General features: G+C 44.0%; 1 protein-coding gene across 1 annotated transcript in view; it reads right to left on the reverse strand.

Moving 5' to 3' along the window:
* Positions 1-16189, reverse strand: part of LOC137095984 (deleted in malignant brain tumors 1 protein-like) — a 37283-nt gene that overhangs the window by 18993 nt on the left and 2101 nt on the right. Inside the window, exons 2-3 of the mRNA XM_067463255.1 lie at positions 6041-6343; positions 4572-4877 (exon numbers count right to left, since the gene is read on the reverse strand). Coding sequence (XP_067319356.1) covers positions 4572-4877; positions 6041-6343 — 609 coding nt within the window. The remainder of the gene's footprint in view (positions 1-4571; positions 4878-6040; positions 6344-16189) is intronic.

A 16189-nucleotide genomic window follows, 5' to 3' on the forward strand; every position in this document is an offset into this window, starting at 1 on the left:
AATTCATTAAAGCAGGACATTAAATAAACAGTTGTTGAAAACACACCAGTTAAGGTTTTGCTTCCAAGTACCATTTAGAGCAGGGGTTTTCAAACATTTTCAGCCGTAGAGCCCTTTTTGAAGCAAATGTGTCTGGTGGAGCATCAATAAATGTTTATGTATTAGAGGATATGGAAGGGATTTCCACCATATTTTGAGAATGGGCCTCCTCGGAGTCTTTTTTCTAATCTACACTCCATAGAACAATGCCTTGCTGCAACCTCCAACAGGCATTGATTATTTTGACTGAATGTGATGTATAATTTTATACATGAATTCAGAAAGAGATTTGCAAAGAATAAAGGACAGAATGTATGTGGTGCCTACCTCATTTTCTTTGTCCCATGTATTACCGCATGGGCCTACAACCGTGTTTCTCAACCTGTAGGTGCCCAGGTTTACCAGCTGTTATGATTTCTGGAAGTTGAAGGCCAAAACATCTGGGGAGCAACAGGTTGAGAACCACTGCCCTAAAGGCATCATATCTCATCTTGGATACTAAGCAGTGCTGCCATGTTTAACACTCAGACAGAGGACAGGTAATGAATATCATGTGCTGTGGGCTATAGTGTCATAAAATGTAATGTGTGGAAATTAAATGGATTTGATATGAATATGAAAGAATGGTATGAAAGGTATGAAATGGTATGAAATGGTATGAAAGAAGTATGACTGGGGCCTAATTGGGATGAAGGCATAATTGTAAAATATTGAGGCCTGGAAAACAACTACACTGCTGAATTGTAATTAAAAGTTGCTGATAAGAACCATGGCAATGATTAACTGTTCAGATTGCTGACTCGATTAACTCTTGGAAAACAACATGTTTACATAATCAAAGACAATGCTCTTTTAAGTTAAGGAAACCAGTGTCTGTTAAGAAGAAAAGTCAGCATCTGCCAGGAACTGGTGGAGAGCCAGGATGTTTCAGGCTGGAAAACAACTTGTCACTCATTTACAGCTTCTTCAACTTTTTGGAATGGCATCAGCAGAAAATTGATATAAAAGAGACCTTCTAATATTCCAAAATTGTGGCAGATAGCTGGTCTGCTCACCCGCTGCTCGCTTCCATGGGAAAGAGAAAGAGTTGGTGTATTAGGAGAGTGGCAGATCTGCAATGGATCTCAGAGTCTGGCCACTTGCTTCTTTCACAGAGGAAGGGAAAATGTGTATTTGAAGTATTGGAAAAGCCGCAGATTTGCAGGGAAGCAATCTGGCCTAAGTGCAAGTGTTCTTCTCGAGGAGACGGAGGAAGAATGGTGATGCATGCATGTGAAGGGTGAATGCATATGTGAAGGGTGAATGCATAACAGAAAATCCCTGGTGGCGCGAATGGTGGAGGCGGCGCCGGGTGGGCGTGGCCAGGCTTTCGGGCCAGGGAGGCGAGGATCGCTTGGCCACACCCACCCGGCGCCGCCTCCACCATTTGCGCCACCAGGGATTTTCTGTGGTAGAGCAATGGCGCCCGCTCTACTGCGCTTCTCCCTCCACAGGCTTCTCCATCCCGTGTGGAAGGAGAAGCCTGTGGAGGGAGAAGCGCAGCAGAGTGGACACCATTCATTCCTCTGTAACAGATGATCCCTGGTGGCAAGGAAGGCGTCCGCAAATGGTGGAGGCGGCGCCGGGTGGGCGTGGCCAAGCGATGCTGGGAAGCCTGGCCACGCCCACCCGGCGCCCCCTCCACCATTTGCGCACGCCTTCCTTGCCACCAGGGATCGTCTGTTACAGAGGAATGAATGGCGTCCGCTCTGCTGCGCTCTCTGTTCTCCGTGGGAGAGCAGAGAGCGCTTCTCCCTCCACAGGTTTCTCTATCCCACGCTGCTCTGGAAAGGTTTGGCCCAATTCTATTGTTGATGAGGTTCAGAATGCTCTGTGATTGTAGGTGAACTACAAATCCCAGCAACTACAACTTGCAAATGTCAAGATTCTATTTCCCCCATACTCCACCAGTGTTCACATTTGGGCATATGGAATATTCGTGCCAAGTTTGGGCCAGATCTTTCATTGAATCCACAGTGATTTATGGAGGCAGGTGAACTACAACTCCAAAACTCAAGGTCAATGCCCACCAAACCCTTCCAGTATTTTCTGTTGTTCATGGGAGTTCTGTGTAACAAGACTGGTTCAATTCCATCATTGGTAGAGTTTAGAATGCTCTTTGATTACAGGTGAACTATAAATCCCAACAAATGCAACCCCCAAATTTATATAGATTTATTTCCTATATTTATACCCTGCCCTTCTCCCCCTGAAAGGGGACTCATGCTTACATATTTCAAAAACCACTTTCAAAAAGACAGAAAATAGAATGCTTTCCTCATTTTAATTGGAACTATTTTATCTCTAGAAATGCTAAAACGATGCTTTATGTTCAGATTGTAACAATAAAAATACATCATGCATATCACATATTTACATTACAATTCATAACAGTAGCAAAATAGGACATATGCAGTGTGCATAGGAATTTGGTCATCGTTTTTTTTAAAAAAAACTATAGTCCGGCCCTCCAACGGTCTGGGGGACAGTAATCCGGCCCCCCGTTTAAAAAGTTTGAGGACCTCTGGTGTAAAGGTTACTCTGATATGCTCTCTTACTGAAAATGCAATAAAAGGACTTTTGTTTAAAAAGTGTTTATGACAATATATCATAGGTTGAAACGAGCACAACCACCTCTGAGGCCCCTTCTAAATTGCCCTATATCCCAGGATCTGATCCCAGATTATCTGCTTTAAACTAGGTTATGTGACTGGGTTGTTGTAGGTTTTTTCGGGCTATATGGCCCTGGTCTAGAGGCATTTTCTCCTGACGTTTCACCTTCATCTATGGCAGGCATCCTCAGAGGTAGTGAGGTCTGTTGGAACTAGGAAAATGGGTTTATATATCTGTGGAATGACCAGGGTGAGACAAAGGACTCTTGAGTGCTGGAGCTAGGTGTGAATGTTTCAATTGACTTAGGTTATGTGAGTTTCCACTGCCTGATAATCTGGGATCAGATCTTGGGATATAGGGGCAGTGTCAAAGTGGTCTGAGTATTCCTTGCCTAATTAAATCTTACGAACATCCATCCAAGCATGGGAAGTCAACAGGTGACTTACGGGGATGTGCATACACAGAAACACATGCAGAAACATTATTCATAGAGCTTATTAAAATTAATCTATTTATCCATCCATCAATCTATCTATTTCATCTATGTAACAGTTTCTAGAAATACTGGATAGCACTTAATTGAACAAATGACACATGCATCTTTTTAACAAGTGCAACTGAGCTTTCCCTGGGCTTTCAAGTGACAGAAGCTGAAATGCCTCTCTTTCTTGACATTCTGTATCAGATAGCCAGATGGAGCCATTCTCCACCAAAGTGAGCTTCTCATGGGACTGCCATTGCTTCTCTGCAATCAAGTTCCTTGCATACAATTTGAGCATTGTTCAGATCCCAACTGTCATGGCTGATCTGAGTTCCTCATTGAGGGAGAGAGGATGGAATATAAAACTAATTAAGTAAACAAACAAATAAATAAATACATGGTTTACCACGTCTGGTTATAAACACCTCAATCCTCCCAAAGTAACACTTTGGACCAATTATTTATTTATTTGTCATATTTATACCCCACCTTTCTCTACCACGGCTGGGGGACTCAAGGCGGCTTACAATGGCACATACATAGTGCCTTAAAACAACACATTCACCTAAAATAGTTTAAAATTACAATATATTAGATGTGATTAAAATATATTCAAAATTAAAAACACGACATCCAGATTTCAAGTAGGGAGGGGGATGATCTAATGTTGCTAGGAAGGGAGTTCCACAACTGAGGGGCCACCACTGAGAAGGCCTTGTCTCTCGTCCCCACCAGCTGTACTTGTGAGGCAGGCAGGACCGAGAGCAGGGCCTCCCAGATGATCTTAGTCTTCAAAGCTGGTTCATCGGGGAAGATACATTTGGACAGTTAGCCTGAGCCGGAACCATTTAGAGCTTTATAGGCTAAGGCCAGCACTTTGAATTGCACTCAGTAGTGGAGTTGTATGCTCCCTGAATGCCGCTCCAGTAAGCAACCTGGCTGCCGCTCACTGGACCAGTTGGAGCTTCCAAGCAGTCTTCAGAGGCAATCCCATGTAGAGTGCATCACAGTAATCTATACAGGATGTAACCGGAGCGTGGACCACCATGGCCAAGTCAGACTGCCCAAGGTACAGGCGCAGCTGGTGCACAAGTTTTAATTCTGCAAAAGCTCCCCTGGCCACCACTGAAACCTGAGGTTCCAGGTTCAGCAATGGCTCCAGGATCACTCCCAAACTGCTAACCTGCACCTTCAGGGGGAGTGTAACCCCATCCAGCACAGGCTGTAACCCTAACCCTTGTTTGGTCGTTTGACTGACCAGGAGGACCTCTGTCTTGTCTGGATTCAATTTTCATTCACATGGAAATAGAAGATAAAGACTCATACTATCCATGATCGCTTTGAGGATACATTAACCCCATGCAGCCTTTGGTAAGTACAACTTGTGAAAGGCATGTACCTGAACACTTCACGCTGGCATCCTGGCTGTGGCTGCAACTGTGCTCTCCCCAGCTCCCTTTCTGGCACTCCTTCAGGAATTCTTCTTCTCCTGTACAGTTGATGCTCTCCAACCAAATGGGGCCTGATCCTTGGCCATAGTGTGCTCCACCCAATGCTTTGGAGGCATTGCCACAGCCCAGCTGCCTGCAGACCACTTGGGCATCTTGTAAATCCCAGCCAGAGTCACAAATGGTCCCCCATGTGTCATTGTGAAAGACTTCAACCCGCCCAGAGCAGGGACTTGAGTCATTCCTTAAACGGAGATCTTTAAAAAAATATTAAATATAGTAAAAGATTAATGGCGATACATTTATGGACAAAAATTCTGTTCTTAGCCTTGACTACACACACACACAGTTGGGAGTAACTAGCAGGAATTCTTGCCATTATTCTTGCCTCTTTTGATCCAACTGGTAAAACAGGATTTAGTATGATTATTATTACTGGATCCTCTGTACTAGAAGGAATCATTGGACTGGATGTCTGCATGGCAGCTAAAAGTCTCAGGTTTTGTCCTATGCATATCATGGGATATGCATAGGACAAAACATGAGATATGCATGTGCTCCGGGCATGCTCAAAGCAGTTATTTCATGGCACTAGGCATAGCAAGAACTCCGGCATAAAAGGAGATTGGGTGAAATTATTCTCTCTTTGAGACAACACTGAGTGTGATCACAACATGGGCAATTAAAAACACCTATGTATAAACATGACCCCAAACTGTCTGCACTTGTATTTCAGGTGAGAACAGCCTTACATTCCCACAGGGAAGTACCCAATAAATATGTTAAGAAAGTGAAGTGGACATGTAAATTATCTCTACCTAATTTATTTGGATGCATCCAATACATTTGTGAAGACACGTTCTGCACGTGTATCTAGACTTACTTACTCAATGCTATGTCTTACTTGAAGCCATAAGAGTAGAGCATCCAATAAGCAAATAAATGCAGATTTTAGATCAAAACTGCAGAATGAATGATTAATCTTAAATTACATTAATAGTACAAACATAAGAAAATCTTGGTTGAGACTCTGCATGGTAGATAATGTATAGCTAAGGCTAAGGTCCATTTCCAGATCTTGGTTATTAGAAGTGTGTAAACTGTTTTTTCTCTTAGTTGTAAACTCCTTTTCCTTATAAGTTTTATAAGGAATGCTAAAGGTTGGGTATATGCTGTATTGAAGAAGTGGAAATGTGGGAGAAAGGCCTGTAAAGTCAAGTGGAAGACATTCCCCTCTTTGCTGGCTTACAGTGTTCACAAAGCAAGCGCCATACGTAGTCTTTCCCAGCACTAGACATTTCCACTGGGATTTCTTTTTTGAATATCCAGTTTTTAAGATGGGTTAATTTTAGACTCTTCTGCTGTAAAATGTAAAAGTCCAGAGTGAATAATCAATCTTACTTTAATTTTCAACAGTTACCTGAGCACACAACACCAGCCGATTCACGTGAGTGACATCGATATCTTAAATCAAACATACATTGGTTAAAGGCAATTTCTGTTCCCAAACATTTTGGTTCATAATACCAGTTTTCGACACCCTCTCCAGTCCCAAAAAGAGATCCTCCTGGGGCTGACAGGGCAGCTCCACAGCCAAGTTCTCTGCACACGACTTGAGCATCACGCAGGTCCCATTCGTCTTCACACACCGACCACCAGTACAAATAGAAAAACACTTCAACTCTGCCAGAGCAACGATTTGTACCATTCACCAATCTGGTTCCTGTTGGTTTTGGAAGAACAAAAAGTGCTTTCATTTATTTGAAGGCCAATTCCATGATTTCTCTTACATACTTTCCTGGTTATAGGACCCTTCGTGAGAGATAAGCTGGCAATCGTGAAATCAATGCAAGAGTGTCGCAAAGGCCTGCAGCAGAACTCCTATTTCCCAGGAATACACATTTGTTGCTATGGGACACTCCCTAACCCCATTCATAACCAATAGTCCCTTTTGTAGAGTTCTGTCTTTTGTCTTTCAGTGAACTGAGGAAAATGGAGTTACAGCTTAGAGTGGGACTGGATTTTAGAATTGAGAATCACAGAGGAATCTCTGTTCTCCTTCAACTTCCTTTCCATTTCCAATAGGCAAGATTCTCCAATGATAACAACCAGCTTGGAATATAAGATAATAATCATAATAAAAAAAAACTCCAGCTAGATAGAACTGAACTGCTTCCTGCTTCTTGGCCGGAGTTGGAGTGGATGGCTCGCAAGGATTCTATGATTCTATGAACTGATAAACACAGCTGAGCAAAACCTAAGCAGAAAGAATCATTGGAAGAGACCTCACGGGCCACCCAGTCCAACCCCATTCTACCAAGAAGCAGGAAAATTGTATTCAAAGCACCCCTGTCAGATGGCCATCCAGAGTTATGATCTTGAGTTTATGGTTGGATTTAATGGGGAAATCAGCCTCAGGGAAGAGCCAGAGGGAAATCACCCGCTGGGTAAAGCTTCCAGGTGCTTTTAGGGAGAACTTACTATATAAGCCTCAGGGGCCCATGTGCTTAGAGAGAGGAGCACAAGGTATGTGGGAAGGGGAGGGGGTCCTAGGCTGGGCAGGCAGAAGGCCCAGGCTCCCAACTCCCAAGAACAACCCAGACCCCCTGGAAGTGCTGGAGTCATGAGTAGCCAGGGACCGTTGGGTTGGGGAAATTCTATTTCTTGAAGCCTCTGGGTCGACATGATTCAGTAAAGAACAGTAGAGAACAACACTCAAAACCATGAATTCTAGACAGGGGAATTCCAGACAGGAAACAATCAGGGCCAGCTAATAATCTCCCAATGAAGGATTCCCCCAGGCAGTAAGCAGCCAGACCTTGAAGCTGCAAGGCCAATAAATGATAATCAAGGTGGCCAATTACAACACTCCCACCTGCCTCAAACAGACAAGAGTTCTTTCTCAAACCCTGGACATTCCATAGACATATAAATCCCACTTGCCTTGTTTACGACAGACCTCACAACCTCTGAGGGTGCCAGCTGTAGATGCAGGTGAAATGTCAGGAGAGAATGCTTCTGGAACATGGTCATATAGCCCAGAAAATTCACAGTAACCCAATGATTCAGTTTGTTTTCCAACTTTGTAACTACTCCTAACTATATCCTTTCCATGCCAATTTTTTGCTTGGAAGTAAAACTTCCTTTTAAAACTCTCCATTTCTTTCTTTCTCCTTTTATATGCCTTTTCCTCAGTGTGCATGTGCAGAGGGGATCTCCCCTTCCACCATAATCTCCCCTCTGGATCACTGAAATCAATGGGAGGGGGCAACTATTCCATATGGACTTCCCTTGCGAGTGTAAACAGTGGCATTGTCCAATAGGTGGTTCATGGTCAACATGGTCTTTAAGAAAGTCTTAAGAGTGGGGATTTCACCTCAGAAGGGAAGAATAAGCAGGAGCTCTTGCCTTAAATTAAATAAACAGTTCTTCTCTTTTCCTGCTTCCATCATAATATTATTAATTCAAAAAGCAAAACAAATGGTTTACTCAAACACCTTCTCTTTGCTCCTCTGGATATCTTTTCTCCTCTGAAAATGCCTGGCTGAATCCTGTTCAAGGAGGTTTGGTGTTTCAGAAAAGGTCACCAAGTGACGAAAAGTCCTTCAGTGTTGACTCTGCGTGCTTGTCATCTTTATTTCTCTGAACGACTTTGTCCCCATCCCTTCTCCTAGGATGACTTATTGGGAACCTTTAAGTTTTTTATGGCAGCCTGAACATGAGACCTAAATAGCCTAAAGCCACCAGATACCATTTAATTTTTTGTGGCTCAGCAGTGTCCATCCTGGTTGGTACTTGAATGGGAGACTATCAACAATTACCAGATATATTTCACTGGAAAAAATAGGCAATTTGTCCTCTTTGCCTTAGAAAGACCTATGACATTCATGAGGTGGCCATACATTGAGAGGCGACTGGAAAGCACAAGTACAAACCAAGTGTTTTCTATGTGACATTTGTTCAGAATGAGTTTGCCATTTCTTTCCTTTAAGACTTAAAAGTTTTGCTTCCACCTGGTCACCAAGCTGGTATTTGAACCCTGGTCTCCTCCCGTCCTAGTCTGACTCTCCAACCAGTTCACCAACCATTACCTGAACACTTAACAGCTTCTCCATGACTGCAGCTTTCCTGTTCGAAATGTGTCAGGTCACATTCAGCAAGTTCATTTGCTGTCCATTTACAGGAGTCTATAGATGGCCTCTTGTTACTGCCTGGAGGGTAAAATTGAAGTATTTTTGTGTCCCATGAGATCGCTCTACAGCCCACTTCCCTGCAGACAACATGGTTTTGATACTCATCCCAGTTTTTATCACATATGGATATGGCTTTCCATTGCTGCTTGTGGAGCATCTCGACTGTCCCAGAACAGTGGCTTGAACCATTGGCCAATCTGATCCAACCTGAAAAAGGGAAAGCCAATATTATTTCTCCCCCTCCCAGTTTCTGTCTGATGTCTGTTTCCCTTTCAGGCAAAGAATTATTTGTCACACAGAGACATTCAGGAGAAGTGGGTAGTGTCCCTTGCTAAAGCCATACAGCAGCAGTACATGGAGCAAACACGAGCTGTGGCATATGGTAAGCTGAGGGGCAAATGTACTAACAGGGAATAATAAGAAGAAAAGTGATATCTAGAGTTAGCAGATCAACATCCTCCCAGGGACCCCTGATGTTCTTCTCAAGCATAATGTATCATTTATTCTCAGCTGGTTTTCCCTCCTTCCCTCAGCTGGCTTCCCCCTGCCTTTCCCCATCTCTAATGCAGACAAGTGGGGCACCGTCTTATGTATTACATCTAATTTATCTTATGGGGGACATGAGAGAAGCCTCACAAGATTGCAAGACATCTAGGCATCCCTGGGCAATGTCTTCATAGACAGCTGGTTTTCTCACTCCAGAAGCAACCAGAAGCGACTTGCACAATGCAAACAAGCAAGCAAAACAACCAACAGACCTTTTCAGGACCAACCATGACAATAATCTCAATCAACATTGAAGGCATGTCAGCTGCCAAAGAACAACCACTCTCAAAGGACATCTAATAACTACCAAGCTTGCAAACTTTGTGTTTTGTTTATTTGTTTGTTTAAAAAATGCAATACAACGGTTTGGTTTGCTCCTGGCACGATACAAAAATAATTTATGTTATGTAGATGGTAAGCTGCTATGTGTTCCTTTGTGGTTGAAGAGTGGGGTAAAAACTCTCTAAATAAACAAAAAAAAAATAGAAAATTTAGACAGGTCGTTTTCAGGTGAGGATGCTGAACTGGCAACTGGGAAAGCTCATGGAAACTTGCAGATGTTTCTAGGCTAGAAGTGAGCATTTTCAGAACAGCAATGGTTTACAGAAAATTAGATGGTTTTCTGGTAAAATTGTGCAGCTTTTGTAGAAAGGTTGTGTAGTTCCCTTTCTTTGTAGATTATTATTATTATTATTATTATTATTATTATTATTATTATTTATTAACTTTATTTGTACCCCGCTACCATCTCCCCAAGGAACTCGGTGCGGCTTACATGAGGCCAAGCCCAAACACAACAATACAAGCAATAAAACAACAATACAAGCAATTAAAAACATAGATAATAAAATAAACAACATTATCAAAAAACAACACATAATTAAAAACAGAGGGGAGGCCAAATGTAAAGTTAAAATTGGAGATATGCTGGGACATGGACGGAAGATGATACTGGTGCTTATGGAAGGGCATACGAGCAGACTTAAAAAATGTAAAGTGCTTTGGAGGACAAAGTGCTATGGGAACATTATTCCGGGAAGGCACACTGGAACAGCCATGTCTTCAAGTTCCTCCTGAAGACTGCCAAGGTTGGAGCCTGTCTGATGTCTTTAGGGAGTGAGTTCCAAAGTCAAGAGGCCACCACCGAAAAGGGCCTCTCTCTCGTCCCCACCAATTGTGCCTGCGATGCTGGTGGGATCGAGAGCAGGGCCTCGCCGGATGATCGAAGAGATCGTGTGGGTTCGTATACAGAGATGCGGTCACGCAGGTAGGCGGGTCCCAAACCTTTCAGGGCTTTGTAGGTAAGAACCTGCACCTTGAATTGGGTCCGGTAGATGAAAGGCAGCCAGTGGAGCTCCTTAAACAGGAGGGATGACCTCTCTCTGTAAGGAGCCCTGGTTAACAACCTGGCTGCCGCTTATTGGATCATCTGAAATTTCCGGGCTGTTTTCAAGGGCAGCCCCACATAAAGTGCATTGCAGTAATCCAGTCTAAAGGTGACTAAGGCGTGGACCACCTTGGCCAGATCAACCTTCCGGAGGTATGGTCGCAGTTGGTGCACGGGTCTTAATTGTGCAAAGGCCCTCCCGGCCATCACCGATCCCTGAGCCTCAAATGTAAGTGAAGAATCCAGGAGGACCCCCAAACTGCGGACCTGTGACTTCAGGGGGAGTGCAACCCCGTCTAGCACAGGTTGCCGCCCTATACCCTGGTCTGGTTTACGATCGACCAGATAGACCTCTGTCTTGTCAGGATTAATCTTGAGCTTGTTAGTCCTCATCCAGACAGCCACAGCGGTCAGGCACTCATCTAGCACACGAGGGGCTTCCTTGGAGTTAGATGGAAAAGAGTAGTAGAGTTGTATGTCATCTGCCCAGCGGTTTCATGTAGATGTTAAAAAGCATGGGAAAAAAATTACAGGCCTATTTCCCTCCGTAACGTGGACTATAAAATCTTCGCTAGTATACTCGCCGAAAGGCTAAAGCTATTTTTGAAAGACTGGGTGAAAGACGAACAAGCTGTTTTCTTACCCAACAGGCAACTAAAAGACAATATTAAAACTGTCCTAAATACCATCGAATACTATGAGAAAAACAACCAAGAAGAGCTAGCACTATTAAGCCTTGACGCCGAAAAGGCGTTCGATAATCTCAACTGGGATTATCTAAAATTATTAACTAAAGAACTAGACCTTGGCTACCAGTTTAACAATGCCATCAACACAATCTACAACTCTCAAGAAGCCAAGATGATAGTAAATGCACAAGAATCTAGATCCTTAATGATATGCAAAGGCACGAGGCAAGGTTGCCCATTGTCGCCCCTATTATTCATACTAGGTTTAGAAATTCTTCTAAACTCCATTAGGGATGACCCCGACTTAAGAGGCATCAAAATAAATAGGGAAAACTACAAAATAAGGGCATTTGCCAACGATATAATGTGTATCATTAATAACCCCATAGAAACAATCTCCAAATGGATAATCAAAATCGAAGAATTCGGTAACATAGCTGGCCTGAAAATAAACAAAAAGAAGATGATGATACTAACCAAAAACATGTCTCAAAAGAGGAAAGAAGAGCTTTCTAAACTAACAGAATTCCAGGTATCAGAGAAAATACACTATCTAGGAATAACATTAACAGCAAAAAACTCCCAACTGATAAAAAATAATTATGAAAACAAATGGAAGAAAGTAGAATTTCAATCATAAAGATGAACATTCTGCCCAAGATGTTATTCCTCTTCCAATCACTACCAGTCATCAAAAACTTTAACATCTTTAACGAGTGGAATAAAACCATCTCTAAATTTATATGGCAAGGGAAAAAAACTAGAATAAAATGCCTTACACTCATAGATGATAAAAGAAGAGGTAGTCTCGGCCTTCCGGACCTGAGGAGCTATTATGAAGCCTGTTATCTTATATGGGTAAGGGACTGGACGTTACTAACAAACAGAAACTTACTGACCTTAGAAGGTGCCGATCTCAGGTGGGGCTGGCACACCTACCTTTGTTATGGTAAAACAAAGATTGAAAAGAACTTTAACAACCATTATATAAGAGTGGGGCTTATGAAAATATGGGAGAGATATAAAAAAAGATTGTATAGCAAGACCCCACTCTGGCTATCCCCGCTAGAAGCATTTCATAGGAGAGAAATAGGTTGGCAACACTGGCCCACTTACCGAGATGCCCTAGAGAAGGCAGATGGGAAGTACAAACTGAAGGAAGAAAAGGAAATCAGAGAAACATTCCCCAATCTCTCATGGCTGAACTATAGACAATTGACCGACTGTTATAAAATAGACAAAGGCTCAGAATTCGCAGACCAAAATGGCTTCTGGGATAGCATTATGAAGTCAAATAACAAACTGATCACAAAATTATATAAAAAACTACTAGAGTGGGCCACTGAAACGGAACATATAAAAGATTCAATGATTAAATGGGCACAAAACATAGGCCACCAAATAGAACTATATAAATGGGAGAAGGTCTGGAATCGAAGAATAAATCACACTTACTCTTATGAACTCAAAGAAAACCTCATCAAAATGATACACCGGTGGTACCTAATGCCCCAGATAATATCAAAGTGCTACAAGAACGCATCGAACAAATGCTGGAAGTGTGACCACCAGATTGGGACTTTCTTCCACATGTGGTGGTCCTGCCCTGTAGCTAAAAAATTCTGGACCATGATACAAAAAGACATACAAAAGATCTTAGAAATCCAAATAGAGAAAGAACCAGAGCTCTTTCTCCTAGAAATGCTCGACCTTGATGGCGAGAGAAATAAGGAAAAACTTTTTCATTATCAACTACTGTGGCACGTATTGTGTATGCTAAGAAATGGAAAGAAACTCCCCAAAGAGAAGACTGGTATAATAAAATCCTGGACATAATGAATATGGACGAACTGACTTACTGGATAACATCAAATTATGGAATTCCAAACAAACCCATAAACTGGGACCCGGTAAAGGACTATCTTAGGAAATGGAAAATTGATATAATTTACTAATAAGAGTAAATCACAACAATGAATATACAAAGAAGGAAGAAATGTCACAGAACCAATCTTGGAAACATCTGCAAAAATCCTCCTCGAATAGATGGAAGTTTTTTTAAATTATATCCTAACCTACCCCTTTCCCTTCCCGCCAGTACCTCCCTCCTCTTTTTTCATTCTCTTTTTTTTCTTTTTCTTTTTCTCTCTCTTTCCGCTCCTTCTTTGTCCTTCGCCACACCTTCTTTCTCTCTCATCTCCCATCTCTTCTCTTCAACCTCCCCGCCCACCTATCCCTTTCTTTTTTCTTGTTTTCTTTTCCTACTATACTATCCTCTATATATTGTTCCCCCACTGTCCATGTATTTATATATAACTCTAATAAAAATTTATTTTAAAAAAAGCATGGGAGACAAAATGGAGCCTTGCGGGACTCCACAGGTCAAAGGCCAGGGGTCTGAGCGGGTGTCTCCCAGCTTCACCCTCTGGGATCGACCCTCCAGGAAGGACCGGAGCCACGACAGAGCCGTGCCTCCAAGGCCCATCCCAGAGAGGCGTCCCAGAAGGATACCATGATTGATGATATCAAAAGCCACTGAGATGTCCAAGAGAACCAACAGGGTCACACTCCCCCTGTCCAGCTCCCTGCGGAGGTCATCCACCAAGGCGACCAAAGCCATCTCAGTACCATGGCCAGGCCTGAAGCCAGACTGTGACTGGTCCAGGTAATTGATGTCATCAAGGAAACCCTGGAGCTGAGCAGCAACCTCCCGCTCCAACACCTTGCCCAGAAAAGGGAGGTTTGAGATTGGTCTATAGTAATTTAAGATTGTGGAATCAAGGGAAGTCTTTTTCAGGAGTGGTTTAACAACTGCCTGTTTTAAACCTGATGGAAAAATTCCTTACTCTAACAATGTGTTGATGATTAACATAAACCAATCAATCAGACCATCATGGGTCGATTTAATTAGCCAAGATGGGCAAGGGCCCAGAGCCGATGTGGTGGCTCTCACTGCCCCAAGGGCCACCTCCATGGCCTCAGAACGAACAAGCCGGAAGGAATCCCACAAAACCGGACAAGCAGATGCCTTGGTCACCTCTCTTGGAACTGCGATCAAACTGGAGTCCAGCTCAAGACGTATCTGAGCAACTTTGTCTGCAAAGTGCTGCGCAAATTCGCAGCACCGAGTTTTCGGGTCGTCAAAGGTCTCCTCCACCTGAGGAGGGTGAAGAAGTTCTCCAACGACCCGAAACAACCCTGAAGATCTATTAGATGCAGACGCTATACGGGCAGTCGTGAAGGTCTCCCTGGCTACCCCTATAGCCGCAGAATAGGCCCTAAGTGAGGCCATAGCCCGTGCTTGGTCAGACACATCCTGAGATTTCCTCTATTTGCACCCTAGCCTCCTTCTCATGCGCTTCATCACTGCCAACTCCCCTGTAAACCAAGGAGACGGTGTGTTTCTGCGCAACGATAGGGGGCGTTCGGGAGTGATCAAGTCTATCACCCTGGCCATCTCACTATTATAGCAGTCAACCAGGGTGTCAACATGATCGCCAGGCTCCACGGCAGGAAGAGCCCCAGGATTCCTCAGGAATCCTTCCGGATCTATCAGTCTCCTGGTGCGGATCATCTTAGTTGATCCTCCACCCCTGTGAAGGTTTGAATGCGCAGTGAGTCTAACGCTAACCAGATGATGATCAGACCATGACAATGGAAAGATGTTTTGCTCTTCCACTCTGACCAATCCACCGTCCACCACAAAAACCAAGTCGAGTGTATGTCCAGCCTGATGAGCGGGCCTGGATATAACTTGTGATAGCCCCATGGTAATCATGGCAACCATGAAATCTTGAGCTGCCCCTGTTAAGGAGGTCTCAGCGTGTATATTGAAGTCTCCCAGCACAATCAAGCGCTGGGAGACCAAGGCCGAATTGAAGACCACATCTGCTAGCTCAGGCAGGGAAACTGCTGAGTCACGGGGTGGGTGGTACACCAGCAGAATCCCCAAACTATCACGGTTTCCCACCCTCAGGTGAACACACTCGAACCTGGGGGGTTGCGGAACAGCATATCTGATTACAGCAGTGGACTACCGAAAGACTACTGCGACCCCACCTCCCCGTCCCCCGGACCTGGCCTGCTGGTGCACCCCAAAACCAGGTGGGCACAACTGGGAGAGATTTACCCCCCCCCCAGCCCGTCCAACCAAGTCTCGGTGATGCAAGCCAGGTCCGCCTTCTCATCCAGGATCAAGTCCTGAATGGCAGCGGTCTTACCATTGATGGACCTGGCATTTAAGAGCAAGACCTTAAGTCCGGGGGAACTGCCATGGAGACTACCATGTCCTACCTTCTCCAGGGTCACAAGAACTCTGTTGCGCTTCTCTCTGGGATGTTTGTGACCAGTGAATCTCCACCCCCACACGACCTGGATGGCGCCCGACTCCTCCGGAACCCCCCCCCTCCCTGGGAATTAGATTCCATAGCTAGTCAGCCCTCTATGACCAGGGGGCTTGAGCGTGGGTTGTTCTGAGGGTCATGCACAGATGTTTCCAGTGTCGTGAGAGAAAGGGAATCATCGAGGGAACTGAGGGGGCTAAAAAGGGGGAGTGTCCTAGGGTGGGAGAGTGTGGCCGATTGGATAGAGGCAACTGATATGGATGGAGTTTCAAACTGATACAGCCCGGGGGGGGGGGGGTCCTATCTGGGGAGCCAATTGTGGATTTATCATTGGAACCAGATGGTGCATGGTGAGATGGTTCCAGTGTGTCAACAAGGGGGCAAACACAAGGGTCCACAAACACCTTCCTG

This window comes from Anolis sagrei, chromosome 2, assembly GCF_037176765.1.
Source record: "Anolis sagrei isolate rAnoSag1 chromosome 2, rAnoSag1.mat, whole genome shotgun sequence".
Taxonomy (NCBI): Eukaryota; Metazoa; Chordata; class Lepidosauria; order Squamata; family Dactyloidae; genus Anolis; species Anolis sagrei.